Below are 24,715 nucleotides of genomic sequence, written 5' to 3'. Positions count from 1 at the left end.
CACTGAATAAAATGGTTAATTTTATGTTATGTAAGTTTCATCTCGATTTTTTTGAAGTGCTGTGGGAATAATTTGGGGGACCAGTTGGGGAAGGGATCCAGGATTCTCCCTAGCCTCCTAGAGGAAGCAACGTTTACCCAAAGCCTTGAAGGAGGTAAGCAGAGGGGAAATCGCAGCCAATGACAGAGTCCCTGGGTTGAGATCAAATGAAAAGTGAATTTTTAAATTTTGTTATTTCTTTTTTGAGACACAGCCTCGCTCTGTCGCTCAGGCTGGAGTGCAGTGGCGTGATCTCAGTTCACTGCAGCCTCGACCTCCTGGGCTCAAGCGATCCTCCTGTCTCAGTCCCGAAAGTAGCTGGGTCCACAGGCGTGCACCACCACACCAGGCTGACTTCCTTATTTTTTGTAGAGATGGGGTCTGGCTATGTTGCCCAGGCTGGTCTCATCCTCCTGCCTCAGCCTCCCAAAGTGCTGGGATTACAGTTGTGAACCACCTCACCCAGCCCTTTCTCTCTCTCTCTCTTTTTTTTTTTTTTTTTTTTTTGATGGAGTCTTACTCTGTCAGCCAGGCTGGAGTGTGCAGTGGTGCAATCTCGGCTCACTGCAACCTCCGCCTCCCTGATTCAAGCATTCCTCCCACCTCAGCCTCCCGAGTAGCTAGGATTACAGGCCACGCACCACTACGCCCGGCTATTTTTTTTTTTTTTTTTTAGTAGAGACGGGGGTTTCACCATGTTGGCCAGGCTGGTCTTGAACTCCTGACCTCAAGTGATCCGCCCACCTCGGACTCCTAAAGTGCTGAGATTACAGGCGACAGCCACCGCGCCCGGCCTCCTTTCTCTTTATTTTTTATTTTTTAAATTAATTAATTAATTAATTTTGAGACGGAGTCTCGCTCTGTCGCCCAGGCTGCAGTGCAATGGCGTAATCTCAGCTCACTGCAACCTCCACCTCCTGGGTTCAAGCAATTCTCCTGCCTCAGCCTCCCGACTAGCTGGGATTACAGGCTCCGGCCACCACGCCCGGCTAATTTTTGTATTTTTAGTAGAGACGGGGTTTCACCATATTGGCCAGGCTGGTCTGGAACTCTTGACCTTGTGATCCGCCCGCCTCGGCCTCCCAAGGTGCTGGGATTACAGGCGAGAGCCACCGCGCCCGGTCTCCTTTTTCTTGTTTTAAACCACAATACAATCGATGCTTAGGGCGGCAGGGGGCGGGGTGGTGCCCTTTTCTGAACTTAGCGAGCTGTGGGGTTCCCGCGATCCAGTCCTTCGTGGGGCCTCCCCGCCCTGCGCCCGGTGCCAGGCCCCGCCCCGCCAGGCCCAGCGGACCAAGAGGGGGCTCCCGCGGGGCCCCGGGAGGGAGGAGAAAAGACTTTGTCCCAAGTTTTCGCGGAGATTCGGCGTCCCGGCTGCGACCAGCACCCCGGAGCCCCTGTCCGTCTGGGGACCCCCAGCCCAGTCCCCGAACTTTCAGACACTCCCTGCGGCCCCGCCCCCCTCGGGGACCCCCTGAGGACCCTCGGACTCCCCCCAACTCCCCTGCCCTCTAAAACCACTTCAATTCCTCAACTGTTCCCCCGGCCCGCAGGAACCCCCGCCATGGCCCGCTCTTACGGCGGCCGGGTGCTGGCTGCAATGACCCTGCTGGGCATCGCGGCGGCCGTGCTGGCGGCGCTGGGCGCGCAGCTGCTGTTCCAGCTGCAGGCGGGCCGCGCCGAGCTGCGGGGGCTGCGCGCCGAGGGGCTGGACCAGGAGCTGGGCGCCGGCCCCGGGCTGCCCGAGGACGCGGCCGGGGCGCTGCTGCCGCTGGCCGCCGCGCTGGCCGCGCTGGTGCTCGTGCTGGGGTTCACCTGCTTGCTGCTCGCCGCTCTCTGTGGCCATCTGGGCGCCGAGCTGGCGCGGGGGCCTGGCCCCAGGAGGTAGGAGGACTGGCCTCACCGCCTCGGAGGCCCGGCTGGGGGCTGGGTGAGCCTGGTTGAGCCTCTTCCCCTCTTTTGGCCTCAGGCTGGGGGGACAGCTTCCCTCCCCACTTCCCTCTCCCCACCACTCCATGTCTCTCTGCCTCCCTCCTTTCCTCTCTTCCTCCCTCCTTCCCTCCCTCCATTCTATATTTGTTCAATTTTGCAGCAGGTGCAATCACTGCTGTGTCTCGCATTTTACAGATGAGGAAACTGAGGCTCAAAGAGGGTCCAGGATCAGCTTGCCTGGATCTCAAACAGGGGAGGCTGAGCTCTCAGGCTGTCTGGCTTGGAAGTGGGTGGGAGGCGGGACAGTGCTGGACTTGAACTTGGTTCTGGGTAGAGCCATCCAGAGCCTGTGTCCTGGCCTGAAATTGAGTTCCTTCCTCAGGGACCTGAACTCAGTCAGGGATGTGGTCATTGAGGGACCTCTATCAGGGGCAGTGGTTGTGGAAGGAGGAACCCTCCTTGAGCTGAGGACTCCGCTGTCCCACATGGTAGTGTTTCTCTCCAGAACGTCGGGGGAGAGGAGCCCAAATTCTAGTCCAGAATTCTGTGAAATTGAGCAGATGAGAACTCCCACCATTGAGGTAGATCCTATCCAGACCACGCACCTTCCGCCCAAGGGACAATGAAATGCATGGGTCCCACGGGTCAGCAAACGTGTTGGGTGCCTGCCTGCAGGGGAATGGATCTGGCTCAGGGCATCAGAGACAACGGGGACCAAGTGGACCCAGACCTGCTCTCATGGAGTCACAGAAAATAAGGAAACATAACAAGGACAAGGCATGCTGGTTCACACCTGCAATGCCAGCACTTTGGGAGGCAGAGGCAGGAGGGTCATTTGAGGCCAGGAATTTTTTTTTCTTTTTTTTTTTCTTTTTTTTTTTTTTTTGAGACAGAGTCTTGCTCTGTCACCCAGGCTGGAGTACAGTGGCGCTATCTCGGTTCACTGCAGCCTCCACCTCTTGGGTTCAAGCGATTCTCCCACCTTAGCCTCCCGAGTAGCTGGGATTACAGGTGCCCACCACCATACCCAGCTAATTTTTGTATTTTTAGTAGAGGCGGGGTTTCACCATGTTGGCCAGGCTGGTCTTGAACTCCTGACCTCAAATGACCCACCCACCTTGGCCTCCCAAAGTGCTGGGAGGCCAGGAATTTGAGACCAGCCTGGGTAATATAGCAAGACCTTGCCTCTACAAAAAGAAAAAAAAATAATTAGCTAGGTGTGGTGGTGCATGCCTGTAGTCCCATACACTTAAGAGGCTGAGGCAAGAGGATCCCTTGAGCCCAGGAGGTCAAGGCTGCAGTGAGCCATGATCATGCTTATGAATAACCACTGCACTCTAGTTTGGGCAACATAGTGAGACCTCATCTCTAATAATAATAATAATAGCAGATGGTAATGAGTGCTGAGAAGGAAAGGAAACAGAGAGATGGGATAGAGAGGAGATAGGACTTTGGGATTTCTTCTGCTAAGGAGGGTTGTGAGTGAGGAGGAAGGTGATCTGATTTAGGTTTTGAATGACCACCTCTAGCCACTGTGCTGAAAAGGGGACAGCAGGGAAGGCGACAGGAAGACGGGGAAGGCGTCCACTTTCATTATACTGGTGGGAGCTGAGTGACGATGGAAGCTCTCATAGCCTCCACTTCCTCCTCAATCAGTCTCACCTCTTGGGGTCGCGGTTTGTATCATCAATAACAGCACGTGAAACTCAGTTTCCTCATCTCTCAAAGAAGCTTGTAGTCTGTAAAATAATGGAAGCCAGGTGTGTGGCAAGTATCTGCACATAGTAGCTGCATCCTGAGTGTTGAGTGTTTGAGTGGACTCATGCATATAGATGGATTATAGGGGAAAGAGAATGGATGGTGGATGGATGGAAGGAAGGATGAATGGATGGATGGATGGATGGATGGATGGATGAGGGGTGGATGGATAGTGAATGGAAGATGGATGACCAGTGGATGGGTGGGTGAGGGATGGGTAGATAGGATAGCAGATGGTGTTTAAATGAATGGATGGATGGATTAATAGCACATGGTTAAATGGATGGAAGGCTGTATATGAGTGCTGGTCAAATAATCAATGAATATGAATGGTAAATGGATGGTGGACACTGACTTGGAAAAATGGATGGGTGGATGGATGGAGCATAGATAAATGGATAGATATCAGATAGGTGGATGGTGGATATCTAAATGATTGTATGGATGGATGAATGGATGGGGCTGATGGATGGATAGATAAGTGGATGGATGAATGAATTGATAAGTGGATGGATGAATGAATGAGTGGATGGATGACTGGTTTGATGGATGGATAAGTGGATGGATGGATGGATGGATAAGTGGATGGATGGATGAATGGAAGTATGGATGGATGGATGGGTGGATGGATAAGTGGACAGATGGATGAATGGGTGGATAAATGGATGAATGGATAAATGGATGGATGGATGGATGGATAAGTGGATGGATGGGTGAATGGGCATATGGATGGATGGGTGGATGGATGGATGAGTGGAAAAATGGGTGAATGGGTGGATAAATGGATGAATGGATGAATGGATAATGGGTGGATAGATGGATGGATGGGCTGATGGATACATGAGCTGATGGATGAATGGATGGATAGATGGAGAGTGGATAAGTAAATGGATGTAAATGGGTGGGCGAGTAGATGGATGATGGTTAGGTACTCACATAGATTTTTGGGTCCCTGAAAGCTGGGTCCTTGTCTCATTTAAGCGGCTCTCCCTCCCTGTCCTCACTGACCTCCCCCCACCAGCTCCACTTCCTGAACGCTTTATCTTCCTGCTCCCCTTCATTCCAGGTCTGACTGGTTTCTCTACGACTGCCGCCTCCTCAGACACGTGGCCCTTGGCCTTTTCTGCTGTGGGATCTCCGTCTACTTAGCAGGTGTGTGCTGGAATACAACGTGGGGCATGGGACCCTGGGTTGGGTAGAGAGCAGCAATGGTCCCCTAACTGGGATCAACTCTGCAGACAGCCTCCTTGAGTTCAACTCCAGGCTCTGACACTTCCTTGCTTTGGTGCCTTGGGCAAAGTCTCTCTGTGCCTTGATTTCCTCATCAGTACAATGGGAATAACTGTCATTACCTCACAGAATCACTTGAGGAGATTCTGAGATTTAATCCTCATGAAAGCCCATAGGACCAGGCATAGTAGCTCACATCTGTAATCCCAGCAATATGGGAGACTGAGGTAGGAGGATCACTTGAGGCCAGGAGTTTGAGACCAGCCTGGGCAACATAACAAAACCCCATCTCTACAAAAAATATATATATCTCTCTATATATATATTTATTTATTAAATATATAAATATATATTTATATTCATATGTTTCTATTAATATATATTTATATAATATATATATATATATATGTATATATAGACTTGGTGTGGTGGTACACAGCTGTAGTCCCAGCTACTCGGGAGGCTAAGGTGGGAGGATCACTTGAGCCCGAAGGTTGAGGCTGCAGTGAGCCATGATCACACCACTGCACTGCACTCCAGCCTGGGTGATACAGCGAGACCCTATCTCATTGAAAAAAAAAAAAAAAAAGCCCGTGGATGGCATCTGACTCCAGCAGGGACTCCACAAATGCTAGCTGTCATCAGAACACTTCTGATTCATCAGTTTTATAATTTGTTTGAACAAAAATTTTCATGGCCTGCGTGGTGTCTAAAGATAGCATTTTGGCCAGGCGCAGTGGCTCACGCGCCAAAGTAATCCCAGCACTTTGAGGGGCCGAGGCTGGTGGATCACCTGAGGTCAGGAGTTTGATACCAGCCTGGCCAACATGGTGAAACCCCGTCTCTACTAAAAATACAAAAAAATTAGCCGGGCGTGGTGGTGGGCGCCTATAATATCAGCCACTCAGGAGGCTGAGGCAGGGGAATCACTTGAACCAGGGGGCAGAGGTTGCAGTGAGCCAAGATCGCGCCACTGCACTCCAGCCTGGGCAACAAGGGCAAAACCCCGTCTCAAAAAAAAAAAAAAAAAAAAAAAGATAGCATTTTACAGGTTGGAATGACTGAAAGCTGTTTTGGTTACAAATGTCAATCTCCAGCTCAAAAATGGCTTAAGGAAAAAAAAAAAAAAAAGGATACCCCAGATGCTGGAACGCACCACACTGTCCTTCCTTCCTGATTTGTAATAACTTTTCTTCAATCAACTTTCTTTCATCCATCCGGGCTGGTAAAGGAACGAAATCATTAAGTGTCTTTCAAGAGACTCCTAATGCCTTATATTTGGTTTTAATCTTGAAACAAATGTGTTGATGATGCTGCGGACTCAATGCTGAATCATATATAAGTCCCTGCCAGCCCTGTAAACAATCTGTTTTACAGGAAGAAAAAATAACCTACTGAATGAAAAACAGGATTTGCTATTACTGTTTTTTTTTTTCATAGTCCCACCACAGAAAATAGAAATTTAAAAAGATATTTAGGCCGGGCACGGTGGCTCACGCCTATAATCTCAGCACTTTGGGAGGCCAAAGTGGGTGAATCACTTGAGGGTAGGAGTTCAAGACCAGCCTGGCCAATATGCTGAAACCCCCCCCACCCCGCCATTAAAAATTCAAAAAAATTAGCTGGGCCTGGTGGCAGCTGCCTGTAATCCCAGCTACTCGGGAGGCTGAGGTGGGAGAATCACTTGAACTTGAGAGGTGGAGGTTTCAGAGAGCCAAGATCGCGCAACTGCACTCCAGCCTGGGCGACAGAGTGAAACTTCATCTCAATAAATAAATAAATAAATGTTTAAAAAGATATATTTTTAAAAATTTTCTTTGATGCGGAGTCTCGCTCTGTCGCCCAGGCTGGAGTGCAGTGGTGCGATCTCAGCTCACTGCAAGCTCCACCTCCTGGGTTCATGCCACTCTTCTTCCTCAGCCTCCCGAGTAGCTGGGACTACAGGTGCCCACCACCACGCCCGGCTAATTTTTTGTATTTTTAGTAGAGATGGGGTTTCACCGTGTTAGCCAGGATGGTCTCGATCTCCTGACCTCAGGTGATCCACCAACCTCGGCCTCCCAAAGTGCTGGGATTACAGGCGTGAGCCACCGCGCCCGGCCCTGAGCCACCACGCCGGGCCCTTAAAATATTTTTAATGAGATGTGAGCCTAAGGCTCACTGTGGGAATTTATATATGTGAAGTGCACAGAACACTGCATAACTTTTGTTGTTTGACTTAATGAAATGCTCCAGAGTAGTTTTTTTTTTAAAAAAGGAGAAGGGATGGATGACTTGTGCATCTGAAATTATCGGGGAAGTTGGCTTCAGGTGTGGCTGGATCCAGGCACTCAAATTAGGTTATCAGAAATGCCTCTCAGCCGGGTGTGGTCGCTCACACCTGTAATCCCAGCACTTTGGGAGGCCGAGGCGAGTGGATCACTTGAGGTGGAGTTTGAGACCAGCCTGGGCAACATGGTGAAACTCCATCTCCACTAAGAATACAAAAATTAGACAAGCATTGTGGCGTACCCCTGTAATCCCAGCTACTCCAGAGGCTGAGGCAGGAGAATTGTTTGAACCTGGGAGGCAGAGGTTGCACTGAGCCAAGATCATGCCACTGCACTCCAGCCTGGGCGACAGAGTGAGATGCCATCTAAAAAAAAAAAAAAAAGAAAGAAAAGAAAGAAATTAGCCAGGCATGGTGGTTCATGCCTGTAGTCACAGCTACTCAGGAGGCTGAAGGCAGGAGAATCGCTTGAACCCAGGGGGCGGAGGTTGCAGGGAGCCGAGATTGTGCCACTGCACAGCCTGGGTGACAGAGCGAGACTCTGTCTCAAAAATGATGATAATAATAATAATAATAAAAGAAAAAAGAAACAGAAATGCTTGTCACTTCACCTCTTCATCTGCTGTTCCCTGAATGGGCTTCTCTCTGAGAAAGATGCCTCTATCTGTAAGCACTTTTGACACGATGCCTGGAGCCTTGAGTCTTTGCACAGGCCAACAGAAATATTAAAGACCTAGGGAATAAGATATCCTCATTCTAAAATACAAGAACAATTACAAAAGGAAAAAAAAGGTAACATTATGTCAGCCTCACTAAGCGTAAAATTGAGAATTCATTCACCTCCCATTTAGATTGTTTTTGAGGCTAGGTGACCTCATTCAGCAAGAATTCCCAAGCACATCCAACCAATCATCCATTCATTGCTAGCTAGAACTAAAAGAATAATTACAAAATCCCTTTCAAAATGTTTCCAGCAAAAAAAAAAAAAAAAAAGTCCTTGGCCTTGCTTTCACATGTGGGACATCATGCAGTGTGATATCTTCCAAAGCAATAGTACAGAGCCAGAGAACGCGTATAAACAGCCTGGAAAGTGCCAAAAAAAAAAAAAGTCCCCCATGTGTTCTGGGCCCCTCTCCTACCAATACCCGAGACGCTGCAGGAAAATCTATCTGTCCCAGTAGCCCAGGCTAAAGTCTCAGGGCTGACTCTGATAGGCTGAGCTTGGGCCATGTAATATTCCTCCACCAATCACTAACATCAGGGGAAGCAATTAATGCTCTGATTGGCTGAGCTTGGTCCAATGAGGACATCATTGATGCCAAAGTGGCTTAGTGATCCCAAATCCACTCTGCAGTGTAGAGATAGGGACCAGACCAGGGATTCTCCACTGAGACTGATTCTGGCCTCAGAGGAACTTTTGTCACTGCCTAGAGACATTTTTGGTGGTCGCCACAGAGTTGAGGGTGGGATGCTACTGACATCTAGTGGGTAAAAGCTGCTAAACGTCCTACGATGCACCACCACTAAGAATGGTGCCAACTGTATGCTGGAGAGGCTGATGGAGGGCTAGCTAGCTCAGGTCCTCAAAGTCCCTTCTTTTTTTTTTTTTTTTTTCCTCTGAGATGGAGTCTTGCTCTGTTGCCCAGGCTGTGGAGTGTAGTAGAGTGATCCCAGCTCACTGCAACCACCACCTCCCAGATTCAAGCGATTCTCCTCCCTCGGCCTCCCAAGTACCTGGGATTACAGGAGCCCACCAGCACGCCCAGCTAATTTTTGTATTTTTAGCAGAGATGGGGTTTCATCATGTTGGCCAGGCTGGTCTCAAACTCTTGACCTCAAGTGATCCGCCCACTTCGGCCTCCCAAAGTGCTGGGGTTACTGGCGCGAGCCACCACGCCCGGTCCCTCAAGGTCCCTTCTTATTCACATTGGCTAACTGAGGCCAGAGAGGGGTTGTGAATCTCTCAATGCCCCCCAAGCCTGGGGCGTGGCAAACCTGTGGGCACCAGAGAGTAGACAGCAGAGGCTGGCTCCTCCACCTTGACCCTCACCCCCACCCCAGGCAGAGACAGACAGAGATGCAGGACCCTGAGAGCTGAGTTGCTGGGGGTGTTTCTGGTTTTGTTTGTTTAGAGACAGGGTCTTGCTATGTAGCCCAGGCTGGACTTGAACTCCTGGCTCAAGCAATCCTCCTGCCTCAGTCTCCCAATCCAAGTAGCTGGGACTACAGGTGTGCACCACCATACCCAGTTAAGTTGCAGTTTCACTGTGGCAAAGTACACATAACAAAAACATTACCATTTTAGGCCAGGCGCGGTGGCTCACGCCTGTAATCCCAGCACTTTGGGAGGCCGAGGCGGGCAGATCACGAGGTCAGGAGATCGAGACCATCCTGGCTAACAAGGTGAAACCCCATCTCTACTAAAAATACAAAAATTAGCCGGGTGTGGTGGCGGGCGGCTGTAGTCCCAGCTACTCGGGAGGCTGAGGCAGGAGAATGGCGTGAACCCAGGAGGCAGAGCTTTCAGTGAGCGGAGATCGCGCCACAGCACTCCAGCCTGGGTGACAGAGCGAGATTCCATCTCAAAAAAAAAAAAAAAAATACCATTTTAACCAGTGTATTTTATTTCCATTTTTTGAGACAGAGTCTCGCTGTGTCACCCAGGCTGGAGTGCAGTGGTGTGATCATAGCTCACTGCAGCCTCCATGTCCTAGGCTCAAGCAATTCTTCTGCCTCAGCCCCGCAGCTAGCTGGGACTATAGGCAAGCACTGCCATTCCTCGATAGTTTCTTATTTTTTGTAGGGACTGGTCTCCCTATGTCACCTGAGCTGGCATCGAACTCCTGGCCTCAAGCAACCTCTCACCTCGGCTTCCAAAAGTGCTGGGATTACAGGTGTGACCCACCTTGCCCAGCCTTTACCCACTTTAAAGTGTACAGTTCAGTGGGATTTAGCACATTCACGGTCTTAGGCAACGATCGCTACTATCTGGTTCCAGAATATTTTCATCACCCAACAGGAAACCCTGTCTCCATTAGCAATCACTCCCCATTGCCCCTTCCTCATCCCTGGCAGCCACTAATCTACTGTCTGTCTCTATGGATTTGCTTGTATTTTTTTTTTCTTTTTTCTCGAGACAGCGTCTTGCTCTGTTGCCCAGGGTAGAGGGTAGCGGCACGATCTCGGCTCACTGCAATCTCCACCTCCCAGATTCAAGCGATTCTCCTGCCTCAGCCTCCCAAGTAGCTGGGATTACAGGCACGTGCCACCACACCTGGCTACTTTTTATATTTTTAGTAGAGACAGGGTTTCACCGTGTTGGCCAGACTGGTCTCCAACACCTGACTTCAGGTGATCCACCCACCTCAGCCTCCCAAAGTGCTGGGATTACAAGCATGAGCCACTGCGCCCGGCCAGGATTTGCCTGTTCTGGACATTTCAGATCAATGACACCTCACACTCTGTGGCTATTTGCATCTGGCTTCTCTCACTCAGAATGATGTTTTCCTGGTTCATCCACATTGTAGAATGGAGCGGTGCCTCATTCCTTACATGCTGCATCATATTCCCTCATATGGGTATTCCACCAACAGGGAGGCTTTTTTCTTTTTTGAGGCGGAGTCTCGCTCTGTCACCCAGGCTGGAGTGCAGTGGCACGATCTCGGCTCACTGCAAGCTCCACCTCCCAGGTTCACGCCATTCTCCTGCCTCAGCCTCCCGAGTAGCTGGGACAGCAGGCGCCCGCCACCACGATCGGCTAATTTTTTGTATTTTTAGCAGAGATGAGGTTTCACCACGTTAGCCAGGATGGTCTCAATCTCCTAACCTTGTGATCCGCCCACCTCAGCCTCCCAAAGTGCTGGGATTACAGGCGTGAGCCACCGTGCCCGGCCAGGGAGGCTTCTTAAGAGATAGAGCAGGTGGTCGGGCGCAGTGGCTCATGCCTGTAATCCCAGCACTTCCGGAAGCCGAGGCAGGTGGATCACCTGAGGTCAGGAGTTCGAGACCAGCCTGACCAACATGGTGAAACCCCTGTCTCTACTAAAAATACAAAATTAGCCAGGCATGGTGGTGCATGCCTATAATCCCAGCTACTCAAGAGGCTGAGGCAGGAGAATTGCTTGAACCCGAGAGGCAGAGGTTGCAGTGAGCTGAGATTGTGCCACTGCACTCCAGCCTCGGCAACAAGAGCAAAACTCAGTCTCAAAAAAAAAAAAAAAAAAATAGATAGAGCAGGTAGGTCCTGTTCCTCCCCAGCTCCAAAATCCCCCTACTCATTGCTCTTAGAAGAAAACCCGGTAGGACACAGTGGCTCACGCCTGTAATCCCAGCCCTCTTGGCAGGCCAAGGCTAGAGGACCACTTGAGCTCAGGAATTGGAGACCAGCCTGGGCAACAAGGCGAAACCCCGTCTCTACTAAAAATACAAAAATCAGGCTGGGCCCAGTGGCTCATGCCTGTAATCCCAGCAGTTTGGAAGGCCAAGGTGGGCGGATCACCTGAGGTCAGGAGTTCGAGACCAGCCTGGCCAACATAGTGAAACACTGTCTCTACTAAAAATACAAAAATTAGCCAGCGTGGTGGTGAGTGCCTATAATCCCAGCTACTTGGGAGGCTGAGGCATGAGAATCGCTTGAACCCGCGAAGCAGAGGTTGCAGTGAGCAGAGGTCGCACCACTGCGCTCCAGCCTGGGTGACAGAGCAAGATTCTGTCTCAAAAAAAAAAAAAATTAGCCAGGCATGGTGGCATGCACCTGTAGTCCCACCTACTCAGGAGGCTGAGGTGGGAGAATCACCTGAGCCTGGGGAGGTTGAGGCAGCAGTGAGCCGTAGCCGAGCCACTGCCTTCCAACCTGGGTGACAGAGCGAGACCCTGTCTCAAAAAAAAAAAAAGAAGAACAAGAAGAAGAAGAAGAAGAAGAAGAAAAAGAAGAAGAAGGAGAAGACCCACACCCCTTTCTGTGGCCCCCACCCTCATCTGGTCCCCAACATCCACTCCTTCCTTAACTCCTCCATCTCTCCCCCACCTCTCTGCTCCAGCTACACACCCATTTTTCTTTCTTTTTTCTTTTCTTTTCTTTTTGTTCAGACTGAGTCTCACTCTGTCACCCAGGCTGGAGTGCAGTGGTGCGATCTTGGCTCACTGCAGCCTCCATCTCCCAGGCTCAAGCAATTCTCCTGCTTCAGCCTCCTGAGGAGCTGGGATTACAGGCGCCTGCCACGATGCCCAGCTAATTTTTGTATTTTTTGTAGAGACAGGGTTTTACCATGTTGCACATGCTAGTTTCAAACTCCTGACCTCAAGTGATCCACCCGCCTCAGCCTCCCAAAGTGTTAGGATTATAGGTGTGAGCTACTGAGCCCGGCCAGAACCCGTTTTGCTTTTTTCTGAGCCTCGGACACTCTTGGGTGTTTCCACCTCAGGACCTCTGCACTTGCCATGTCCCTGCAGCTGTCATCCTCCTCAGCTCTCCCAAAAACTGCTGCTTCTTCCCCAGGGTCTCAGCTCAAATAGCTCCTCCTCAGGGAAGCCCCGGCCCACAGCTGCTGAAATTAGTCTCTTTCTGTTGTCTCCTTCGGAGGCAGCACTGTGCTTCAGAGCACAGACTCTGGAGCCCACCAGCCTGGGTTAAAATCCCACCTCTGTCACTGCCTGGCTGTGTGGCTTTGAGGAGTCCCCTAACCTCTCTGGGCCCCAGCTTTCTTCTCTGTAAAATGGATGTGATGATGATGCACGGGTGGGATGTGGGAGGATTAAATGCCTATTCTATGTGCCTGTCATGTGGCAGGGCTTTTCGTAATTTCTCCCTGTGTGCAAGAACTCCCTGAGGGCTTGGAGGGAAAATGTTTGTTGACTGAATAAATGAGAGTCGTTTCCTTCCCTAGCACTGTCCATCTATGCCTTGCTACTTTTCGAGATCGAGACAGGCACAGCAGCTGCTTCCATCCTCGGCTCGGGCGCCCTGGTTCTGGTGGCTGTGCTGACCCACACTCTCCTCCGGGCTGCCCGGGCTGCCCGCCGTGGGCTCCACGAGTTGTCCCCGCCATCCTTTGAAGATGACGTCGCCCGCCCTGCCGAAGTCTCCAAGGCCAGCCCCAGAGCTCAGCCTCAGCAGGGTATCCATCGTCGGACCCCCTATTCAACCTGTCCAGAGCCTGGGGACCCCTTTGGGTCCATGGCCACTGCCACAGCACCTGCAGCCCTGGGGGGAGGCTGGGAGAGCAGCCTGCCTGCATCCAGAATGCACCGGACACTGTCGGCTGGCCTGGGGCACTGGGACGGGGTTACGCACGAGATGCGTCGAATGCTGGGCCACAGACCAGGGAGCACGGGGAAGGACTCCACACTGGTGTGAGCCCAGGGATGAGGAATAGAGACCTGGTGTAAGAAAAGGACACCATAGAGATAGGTTCGGGTTCAGCTGCAGTAGCAGTAGGACTTGATTTTTCTCTCATTTTATTGCATCCTTAGCTTTTGTCCTCAAGGTTGCCTCGTGGCACAAAATAATTGCCAGAGCTCCAGCCTTCACCTCCTCATTCTGAGGGAAAGTCAGAGGCCAGCGCTGGCTGGGTGTCTCCTGGAAGTCTTCCCAGGAAGCCTCAAAACCCTTCTTTTTATATCCCACTGGCCAGAACAGAGTGAAATGGCCATACCTTGCTGCAGGGGAGGCGGGGAAATGCGGCTGTCCAGATGGATGAGATTCTGTTACTGGCAGAAGGGGAGCAGGGGGCTTAGGCAGTGATTCTCTAAGTGTCTCCATCCGTTTTACAGATGAGGAAACCGAGGCCCCAAGAGAGGCAGTGACTCACCAGGGGGCCCACGGCCAGGACTGAGCACCAGAGCCAGGATTCTCACCTGAACCCCGTAATCTCCATGCTGCTGATGTGCAAGTCTCAGACTCTGCAAAATCCGCTGCACCCCCTCGGGCTGTGAACATTTCAAATCCATGTGTGCCAAGCTTGGAGCAGCCCAGGGCCAGGGGCACGGCTGGAGGGCTGGACCCAGGTTCCTGGCTGTGGACCCATGGCTGAGGGCTTAGCCGCTTTGTGCCTCAGTTTCCTCATCTGTAATATGGGGACATGAAGTGGCCCTGTCTCCAAGGGCTCTGACAAGACACATGACTTCATGTGAGGCATTCCGGGGACCCCCACACAATAGGTCCTTAATGTGTGTTAATCGTTCTCATGCTGCTGCTGTTTTTGGGCTGTAGGCATGGGTAGTTTCTGGGGCTCAAGGAAATAACAGAGGGGTCTCCAAAGGTCTCCTGTCTTGCACAACCCACAAGTAAACTCTGATATTCACTATCTGTGTGTTACTCAATGTTCAATTGTGCTGCGTGGCCAAGCCCAGGCCCATGGGTGGGACTTGGGTCGGGGGAAGGAAGGGCAAAAGTGAGAGCCAGGCCATGCCCCTTGTAGTCCCCAGGCTGGGACGCATGCTCCACCAGTTAGTTTTGTTTGGTTTTGGTTTTGGTTTGAGACAGAGTCTTGCTCTGTCTCCCAGGCTGGAGTGCAGTGGCACAATCTCGGCTCAGCTCACTGCAACCTCCGTCTCCCAGGTTCAAGCGATTCTCCTGCCTCAGCCTCCTGAGTAGCTGGGATTACAGGCACCCACCACCATGCCTGGCTAATTTTTATATTTTTAGTAGAGACGGGTTTCACCATGTTGGCCAGGCTGGTCTCGAACTCCTGACCTCAAGTGATCCCCTGCCTCGGCCTCCCAAAGTGCTGAAATTACAGGTGTGAGCCACTGCTCCTGGCCTTTTTAACATTTTTTTGAGATGGAGTTTTGCTCTTGTGGCCCAGGCTGCAGTGCAATGGCCCAATCTCGGCTCATTGCCACCTCTGTCTCCCGGGTTCAAGCGATTTTCCTGCCTCGGCCTCCCAAGTAACTGGGACTACAGGCAAGGGCCACCATGCCCGGCTAGTTTTTAAATTTTTTGTTTGTTTGTTTTTGAGACAGAGTCTCACTCTGTCGCCTAGGCTGGAGTGCAGTGGCGCGATCTCGGCTCATTGCAACCTCCGCCTCCCTGTTTTAAGTGATTCTCCTGCCTCAGCCTCCCAAGTAGCTGGGACTACAGGCAAGGGCCATCATGCCTGGCTAGTTTTTACATTTTTAGTAGAGATGGTGATTTACCATGTTGGCCAGCTGGTCTCGAACTCCTGACCTCAAATGATCCATTCACCTTGGCCCCTCAAAGTGCTACAGGCGTGAGCCACCACGCCTGGCCTGAATTGTATACTTTTAAATGGTTAATTTTATGTTAATGTGATTTTTCACCTCAACACATTTTTAATTTTTTTTTTTTTTAAGAGAGGGGTTTGCTCTATCACCCAGGCTGGAATGCAGTGTTGTGATCATAGCTCATTGTAGCCTCAAACTCCTGGGCTCAAGTGATCCTCCTGACTCAGCATCCAGAGTAGCTGGGACTGCAGGCATGCACCACCACACCTGGTTAATCTTTGTATTTTTTATTTTTGTAGAGATGGTGTTTTGCTATATTGCCCAGGCTGGTCTCGAACTCCCAGGCTCAAACAATTCTACCACAGCCACCCAGTAGCTGGGATTACAGGGGTGTGCCACCATGCTCCCTCCCACACACAAAAAAATAAAGCAAGGCTGGCGCAGTGGCTCATGCCTGTAATCCCAGCACTTTGGGAGGCCACGGTGGGCAGATCACGAGGTCAGGAGTTCAAGACCAGCCTGGCCAACTTGGTGAAACCCTGTCTCTACTAAAAATACAAAAATTAGATGGGCATGGTGACGCATGCCAGTAATCCCAGCTACTCGGGAGGCTGAGGCAGGAGAATCGCTTGAACCGGGACCCAGGAGGTGGAGGCTGCAGTGAGCTGAGATTGTGCCACTGCCCTCCAGTCTGGGCTACAGAGCAAGACTCCGTCCCTCACACACACATAAAAAAATACAAAAAATTAGCTGGACATGGTGGTGGGTGCCTGTAATCCCAGCTACTTGGGGACGCTGAGGCAGGAGAATCGCTTAAGCCAGGGAGGCGGAGGTTGCAGTGAGCCAAGACTGCACCACTCCTCTCCAGTCTGGGCACAAAGCGAGACTCCATCTCAAAAAATAAATAAATAAAAAATTGCACCCTGGGCACCTCAGCAACCTCACCCTAGGCTGGTCCCTGCTCTTCCTTCTGATACCTCGAACTTGAACTTTGGAAATGATAAGGTTCCAACTTGGGAGGCCCGGCTGAAAACCGCCCCCTTCGTCTGCACTGCCTGGAAGGGGAGCTGAGTTACCGAGCATCTTCCTATCTCAGCCAGAATCAGGTAAGGCGAAGGGCAAGGCTGGTCCTGGGGCTGCAGCCAAAACCTCCAGACTCCAGGCACCTGATATGGGTTTGGCGTGCGGCTTTCAGAGTGTTCCGGGAGCTGGGCAGACCTGCCTTAAGGAAGAGTAATGCAAACTCAGTTTCGTTCTTTACAAACAGAGGTGATCTCCCCTACCCACCGAGCCATAGGCACAAGGCCCCAGTCGAAAAGTGTAGAAATGTCTCCATTAATTCCACAGGCCTCGCAAACACAAGCTCTGTCAGCATTCTGGTATGTTCTAGGGTATGAACAGTATCTGTCAAAGATGTTGTCTTGTGAGAGGATCATCTGAGGCCAGGAGTTCAAGACCAGCCTGGGCAATATAGGTAGACCCCCATCTCTAGAAAAAATTAAAAATTAGCCAGGTGCGGTGATGCACACCTATGGTCCCAGCTACTTGGGAAGCTGAGGCGGGAGGATCAGCAATGATTGAACCAACTGCAATCTAGCCTGAGCAACAGAGCAAGACACCATCTGTTTATAAGAAAAGCAGGCAGGGTGCAGTGGCTCACTCCTGTAAGCCCAGCACTTTGGTAGGCCAAGGCAGTTGGATTGCTTGAGGCCCAGAGTTCAAGACCAGCCTGGCCAACGTGGCAAAACCCCATCTCTACTAAAAATATAAAAATTAGGCCGGCCACGGTGGCTCACGCCTGTAACCCTGGCACTTTGGGAGGCCAAAGTGGGTGGATCACGAGGTCAGGAGTTCAAGACCAGCCTGGCCAACATGGTGAAACTCCGTCTCTACTAAAAATACAAAAATTAGCTGGGCGTGGTGGTGGGCATCTGTAGTCCCAGCTACTTGGGAAGCTGAAGCAGGAGAATCGCTTGAACTCCAGAGGCGGAGACTGCAGTGAGCCGAGATCATGCCCCTGCACTCCAGCCTGGGTGACAGAATGAGACTCCATTGCCAAAAAAAAAAAAAAAAAAAAAAAAAAATTAGCCACGCATAGCCAGGTGTGGCGGCTCATGCCTGTATCCCAGTACTTTGGGAGGCCGAGGCGGGTGGATCACTTGAGGTCAGGAGTTCGAGACCAGCCTGGCCTACATGGTGAAATCTGTTTCTACTAAAAATACAAAATTAGCCAGGTGTGGTGGTGCTTGCCTGTAATCCCAGCTACTTGGAAGGCTGAGGCAGGAGAATCACTTGAACCCAGGAGGCAGAGTTTGCAGTGAGCCCAGATCACACCATTGCACTCCAGCCTGGGCGACAGAGCCAGACGCCATCTCAAAAAAAAAAAAAAAAATTCCACGGGCCTTGCAAACACAAGCTCTGTCAGCATTCTGGTATGTTCTAGGGTGTGGACAGTATCTGTCAAAGATGTTGTCTTGCAAAAGGATCACCTGAGGCCAGGAGTTCAAGACCAGCCTGGGCAACATAGGGAGACTCCAGCTCTACAAAAAAATTAAAAATTAGCCAGGCGTGGTGGTGCACACCTGTGGTCCCAGCTACTTGGGAGGCTGAGGCAAGAAGATCAGCAGTGATTGAACCACTACGATCCAGCCTGGGCAACAGAGCAAGACCCCATCTGTTTAAAAGAAAAGTAGGCAGGGCACAGTGGCTCACTCCTATAATCCCAGCACTTTGGGAGGCCAAGGCAGTCGGATTGCTTGAGGCTAGGAGTTCAAGACTAGCCTGGCCAACATGGCAAAACCCCATCTCTACTAAAAATACAAAAATTAGCTGGTCATGGCCAGGCGCTGTGGCTCACACCTGTAATCCCAACACTTTGGGAGGCTGAACCGGGCAGATCACTTGAAGTCAGGAGTTCAAGACCAGCCTGGCCAACAAGGTGAAACACCGTCTCTACTAAAAATACAAAGAAAGAAAGAAAGAGAGAGGGAGAGAGAGGGAGGGAGGGAGGGAGGAAGGAAAAGAAAAGAAAGAAAGGAAAGAAAGGAAAAGAAAGGAAAGAGGAAAAAAGGGATGAAAGAAAGGAAAGGAAAGAAAGGAAAGGAAGAAAGAAAGGAAGAAATTAGGCTGGGCGCGGTGGCTCACGCCTGTAATACCAGCACTTTGGGAGGCTGAGGCGGGCAGATCACAAGGTCAGGAGATTGAGACCATCCTGGCTAATGGGGTGAAACCTCGTCTCTACTAAAAACACACACAAAAAAAAATTAGCTGGGCATGGTGGCGGACACCTGTAGTCCCAGCTACTTGAGAGGCTGAGGCAGGAGAATGGCATGAACCCAGAAGGCGGAGCTTGCAGTGAGCCAAGATTGCGCCACTGCACTCCAGCCTGGGCAACAGAGCGAGACTCCATATCAAAAAAAAAAAAAAAAAAAGAAAGAAGGAAATTAGCCGGGGGTGGTGGTGGGTGCCTGTAGTCCCAGCTACTCAGGAGGCTGAGGCAGGAGAATCACTTGAACCCCAGAGATGGAAGTTGCAGGGAGCCACAATCACACCACTGCACTCCAGCCTGGGTGACAGAGGGAGACTCTGTCTTGGAAAAAAAAAAAAAAATTCTATAGAGACTGGGGTCTCCCTATGTTGCCCAGGCTGGCCTCAAACTCCTGGACTCAAGTGATCCTCCCACCTCAGCTTCCCAAAGTGATGGGATTACAGGGCTGAGCCACAGAGCCCAGCCCCTCTGCAACTTTTGAATACAGGAAGTATAGGGTTTGCCACTAGCAGAGGCCACTCACGGGGAGTCACATCATCCATTCTGCCTGGATGTCAGGCTGCAGAAACCTTCCAGCTTCAAAGGCCTGTCAGAGTCAAGAGGTGTTTCTTCAAGAGTCATCAGGGGCAGCTGAGAGACACGGGTCCTATGCATTCTCCCTTACACGTATCCCATGAGATGAGGAACATTGAGGTTCCCATTGTAAAGATGGAGAAACTGAGGCACAGAGAAGTTTAAGCCACAGCTCAAGGTCAGCAGCTATTGAGTAGAGGAGCTGGGATCATGTCTATCCAGAAATGCCACTCTCAGTACCCATGCCCCTGTGGAGCCTGGGAGTAAGCAATAGGAGAGAAACCCACCTGGGCAACATAGCAAGACCCCATCTCTACAAAAGTAAAAATGTAGCCGAGTGTGGTGGCACACACCTATAGTTCCAGCTACTAGGGAGACTGAGGTGGGAGGATAGCTTGTGCCCAGGAGGTCAAGGCTGCGGTGAGCCATGATTCCACCACCGCACTCCAGCTTGGGTAACAGAGTGAGACCTTGTCTCAAGAGAAATGGCCAGGCACGGTGGCTCACACCTGTAATCCCAGCACTTTGGGAGGTCAATGTGAGCAGATCGCTTGAGGTCAGCTGTTCCAGACCAGCCTGACCAACACAGTAAAACCTCATCTCTACTAAAAATACAAAAATTAGGCCAGCACGTTGGCTCATGCCCGTAATCCCAGAACTTTGGGAGACCGAGGCGGGTGGATCACTTGAGGCCAGGAGTTCAAGATCAGCCTGGCCAACATGGTGAAACCCCATCTCTACTAAAAATACAGAAATAAGGACCGGGCACGGTGGCTCACGCCTGTAATCCCAACACTTTGGGAGGCCGAGGTGGGCGGATCACTTGAGGTCAGGAGTTCGAGACCAGCCTGACCAGCATGGTGATACCCCATCTCTACCAAAAATACAAAAATTAGCCGAGCGTGGTGGTGGGCACCTGTAATCCCAGCTACTAGGGAGGCTGAGGCAGGAGAATCGCTTGAACCCAGGAGGCAGAGGTTGCAGTGAGCTGAGACTGCACCATCGCACTCCAGCCTGGGCAACAAGAATGAAACTCCATCTCAAAAACAAACAAACAAAAAATTTAGCTGGGCGTGGTGGCGGGCACTTGTAGTCCCAGCTACTCGGGAGGCTGAGTCACGAGAATTGCTTGAACCTGGGAGACGGAGGTTGCAGTGGGCCGACATCACTCCACTGCACTCCAGCCTGGCGACAGAGCGAGACTCCGTCTCACAAAAAAAAAAAAAAAAAAAACCCAAAAACTACAAAAATTAGCTGGGTGTAGTGGTGCATGCTTGTAATCCCAGCTACTCGGGAGGCTGAGGCAGGAGAATCACTTGAACCCAGGAGGTGGAGGTTGCAGTGAGCCGCCGAGATCGCACCACTGCACTCCAGCCTGGGCCACAGAGTGAGACCCGGTCTCAAATAATAATAATAATAATAATAATAATAATAATAATAATAATAATAAAGGAAGAGAAGGATAGGCACGGATCCTGGACTTAGTGCTGTGGTTCCCAGGGCCCTCAGCTGCTTCCTCGGTAGCCCAAGATGATGTAAGCTCAGCCCAGAAATGTTAGGATTGATGATACCCAAGTCAGAAGCAGGTGGGGTAGGCTCCATCGGGCCCCTCTAACCCTTGCGTGATGCAGTCCCCAGGCCTGCCTGGGCTCAGAGGGCTGGGATTTTGCAGGGTGAGTGGCCCTGTCATCAGTGACAATTGGTCTAGTTGGACCCAAGGCCAGGATGGGTCATCCTCAGGCCTCTGGTCACACACAGACTCCCTGAAATGAGATCTGGGGCTGCTTTTGGGGCAGCTGAGGAGGACGGCAGAGAGGACAAACGGCATTTGCTTTCTGGCTGGATCGGGTTCTGTGGCTGGCGCCAGAGGAGCCTGGGCGAGACCTGGCAGATGATCCGTGTGCCGGGAGCCAGGAGAGGCAGGCAGGTGCCTTAGCACCAGAGACCTAGTTTTTCCAAGGCAGCTGAAGAGTTTGGGGAAAGGGCGTACATTTTGCATCATCCCCGCTCACCTCCCCTTCCAGGAGAACGCACTGTCCCCCGTCTCAGATTCCCAGGGCCAGGCCAGGTCTCCGCCCCGACAAAGACTCTCTTCTTGGCCAAACTTGAGTCAGAGTCCTCTGAAATCTCTTCTGCATTGGGCCGTGACCTTGGCTCCCATCCCGTCTTTGATCTGTGTCACCCAGTTTTAGCAAGAATCCTGCTAAGTCAGTTTCTTGATAGCTGATCGCCCTGGCCTGGCTTCAGCAAGGATCCTATTAAGAGAGTTTAAGGTGACTCCCCAAGCCTTTATAATTTTCTATCCACTGACCCCCCTTGCCCTGCTCCGTGGCTATAAATCCCCCCTTATTGACAACTTCGTGGATTCCGAGTTGAGCTCAATCTTCCATGCAGTAGTCTTGAATAAAGCCTTGTTTACTTTTAACAATCATCAGAATTATATATGTGTGTGGATTTTTCTTTTTTCTTTTTTTTTTTTTTTTTTAAGAGGGAGTCTCACTGTGTTGCCCAGGCTGGAGTGCAGTGATGTGATCTCAGCTTACTGCAACCTCTGCCTCCCAGGTTCAAGCAATTCTCCTGCCTCAGCCTCCCGAGTAGCTGGGACTACGGGCACCCACGACCATGCCCGGCTAATTTTTTTTTTTTTTGTATATTTAGTAGAGATGGGATTTCACCATGTTGGCCAGGCTGGTCTTGAACTCCTGACCTCGTGATCCGCCCACCTTGGCCTCTCAAAGTGCTGGGATTATGGGCGTGAGCCACCATGCCCGATCATGTGTGTTTTTTTCGTAGAGATGGTGTTTCACTGCTGCCCAGGCTGCCCTTAAACTCCTGAGCTCAACAGATCCTCCCAGCTTGGCCTCCCAAAGTGCTGGGATTACAGGTGTGAGCCACCGCTGCACCCAGTCCCAAATTTTTTTTTTTTTTTTTTTGAGACAGGGTCTTGCTCTGTCACCCAGCCAGGAGTGCAGTTATGCAATCATAGCTCACTGCAGCCTTCACCTCCCAGACTCAGGCGATCCTCCCACCTCAGCCTCTCGAGTAGCAGGGACTACAGGCAGGTATCACTATGCCCGGCTAATTTTTAATTTGTACAGACAGGGCCTTGCTGTGTTGCCCAGGCTGGTCTCAAACCCCCGGGGGCTCAAGTGATCCTCTCGCCTCAGCCTCCGATAGTGCTGGCATTACAGGCATGAGCCACCATGGCTGGCCAACTTTAATTATTTAAAAGCTTGGATGTTTCTTTAGACAACACCGCCCTCACTGTGAGAAAATGACCCTCCCATTAGGCCGGTTTCTGTACCACTACAACTAACAAAGTCTATTGCCGCTAAGAAATAAGCCTTAGCTTTGCTATTTATTTAGTCATTTACTTAGAGATAGGGTTTTGCTCTGCACCCAGGCTGTTTACTTTTTTTTTTTTTTTTTTTTTTTTGCAGACAGAGTTCCGCTCTTGTTGCCAAGGCTGGAGTGCAATGGTGCGATCTTGGCTCACCACAACCTCTGCCTCCCGGGTTCAAGCGATTCTCCTGCCTCAGCCTCCCGAATAGCTGGGATTACAGGCATGCGCCACCACGCCCCGCTAATTTTGCATTTTTAGTAGAAACGGGGGTTTCCTCCATGTTGGTCAGGCTGGTCTTGAACTCCCGACCTCAGGTGATCCGTCCGCCTCGGCCTCCCAAAGTGCTGGGATTACAGGTGTGAGACACTGTGCCCTGCCTTACTTATTTATTTATTTAGAGACAGGGTCTCACTGTCACACAGACTGGAGTGCAGTGGTGCAATCATAGCAAACTGCAGCCTCGACCTCCTGGCCTCAAGCAATCCTCGTGCCTCAGCCCCCAAAAGTGCTGGGATTACAGATGTGAGACTCCAAGTATGACAGCCTTAGTTTTTCTTTTTCTTTTTGAGATGGAGTTTCACTCTTGTTGCCAAAGCTGGAGTGCAATGGTGCAATCTTGGCTCACTGCAACCTTGACGTCCCGGGTTCAAGCGATTCTCCTGCCTCAGCCTCCCAAGCAGGTAGGATTACAGGCGTGTGCCACCACACGCAGCTAATTTTTATATTTTTAGTAGAAACGGTTTCACTACGTTGGCCAGGCTGGTCTCGAACTCCTGACCTCAGGTGATCTGCCTGCCTCGGCCTCCCAAAGCGCTGGGATTACAGGTATCAGCCATCATGCCTGGCCAGCTTTTCTAAACCACAGAGATCTGGGGATGTTTACAACTGCAGCAGAATGTGGGCCACCACAAGACTACAACAGCCCAGAGGAGAAAGAGCAGCATAGCAGCCATCGTACACGTCCATGGGCATGCACTTATGGGAGAAGGAAGGTGTGAGTTTAGGGTGGGGAATTTCTTCTCTTTTTTTTTTTGAAATGGAGTTTCACTCTTGTTGCACAGCCTGGAGTGCAGTGGCACAATCTCAGCTCACTGCAACCTCCACCCACCAGGGTTCAAGCGATTCTGCTGCCTCAGCGTCCCAAGTAGCTGGGATAACAGGCACCTGCCACCACGCCTGGCTAATTCTGTATTTTTGGTAGAGATGGGGTTTCACTATGTTGGCCAGGCTGGTCTCGAACTCCTGACCTCAGGTGATCCACCCACCTCGGCCTCCCAAAGTGCTGGGATTACAAGCATGAGTCACTGTGCCTGGCCATGTTCTTGTGGTTTTTGTTGGTGATTTTGCCATTGAAATTCCCCCAGACACCGAAATGCTGTCCAGGCTTCCTAAGTACCAAAAGGCTGCGATGGCTGAGCTCGGCGGCTCATGCCTGTAATCCCAGCACATTGGGAGCCGAGGCAGGAGGACTGCCCAAGGCCAGGAGGTCAAGACCAGCCTGGGCAATATAGTGAGACCCCCATCAGTACAAAAAAAATTTTTAATTAGCCCAGTGTAGCCTGTAGTCCCAGCTACTCAGGAGGCTGAGATTGGAGGATCACCTGACCCCGGGAGGTCAAGGCTGCAGTGAGCTATTATCATGCCAAAAATAAAATACTTAAAAAAAAAAAAGTCTGTGATGCACCTCATGGAGAAAATCCATTATAGAGAAGCTTTATGCAGACACGAGTTTCGGTGCCGTTGGCTGTGAGTTCAATGGAAATGAATCCACCATAGATAGTAGATAAGGTGTTTTTAAACAAATGTACATAAAACAAGGTTGTATGAATTGGTGGATGAAAATGGTGTGGCCTGGGCTGGGCACAGTGGCTCACACCTGTAATCCTAGCACTTTGGGAGGCCAAGGCGGGGGATCACTTGAGGTCAAGACTTTGAGACCAGCCTGGCCAACAAGGTGAAACGCTGTCTCTACTAAAAATACAAAATACAAATTAACTGGTTATGGTGGCCCAAGCCTGTAGTCCCAGCTACTCGGCAGCAAGGGGTGCCGGCTGAGGCAGGAGAATCACTTGAATCTGGGAGGCAGAGGTTGCAGTGAGCCGAGATCATGCCACTGCAC

General features: G+C 51.0%; 1 protein-coding gene across 2 annotated transcripts; it reads left to right on the top strand.

Annotated features, from left to right (window-relative positions):
• The first annotated feature begins 1,382 nt into the window (after positions 1 to 1,382).
• On the top strand, positions 1,383 to 14,532 carry TMEM221 (transmembrane protein 221). Of its 2 annotated transcripts, XM_016935445.3 has the most exons (4): positions 1,383 to 1,923; positions 4,796 to 4,881; positions 13,114 to 13,344; positions 14,000 to 14,532. In XM_016935445.3, the coding sequence occupies exons 1-4, from the start codon at positions 1,604 to 1,606 to the stop codon at positions 14,059 to 14,061; spliced, it is 699 nt and encodes a 232-aa protein (XP_016790934.2). In that variant the 5' UTR covers positions 1,383 to 1,603; the 3' UTR covers positions 14,062 to 14,532. The 2 variants fall into 2 exon arrangements, with proteins under 2 accessions (XP_016790934.2, XP_016790933.2); XM_016935444.3 differs by having other exon boundaries at positions 13,114 to 14,532.
• Positions 14,533 to 24,715: the final 10,183 nt, after the last annotated feature.

The sequence above is a fragment of the Pan troglodytes genome, chromosome 20 (assembly GCF_028858775.2).
Source record: "Pan troglodytes isolate AG18354 chromosome 20, NHGRI_mPanTro3-v2.0_pri, whole genome shotgun sequence".
NCBI lineage: Eukaryota > Metazoa > Chordata > Mammalia > Primates > Hominidae > Pan > Pan troglodytes.
Note: the sequence above shows the minus strand (reverse complement) of the source record. Positions and strands in the feature narration are given on the sequence as shown.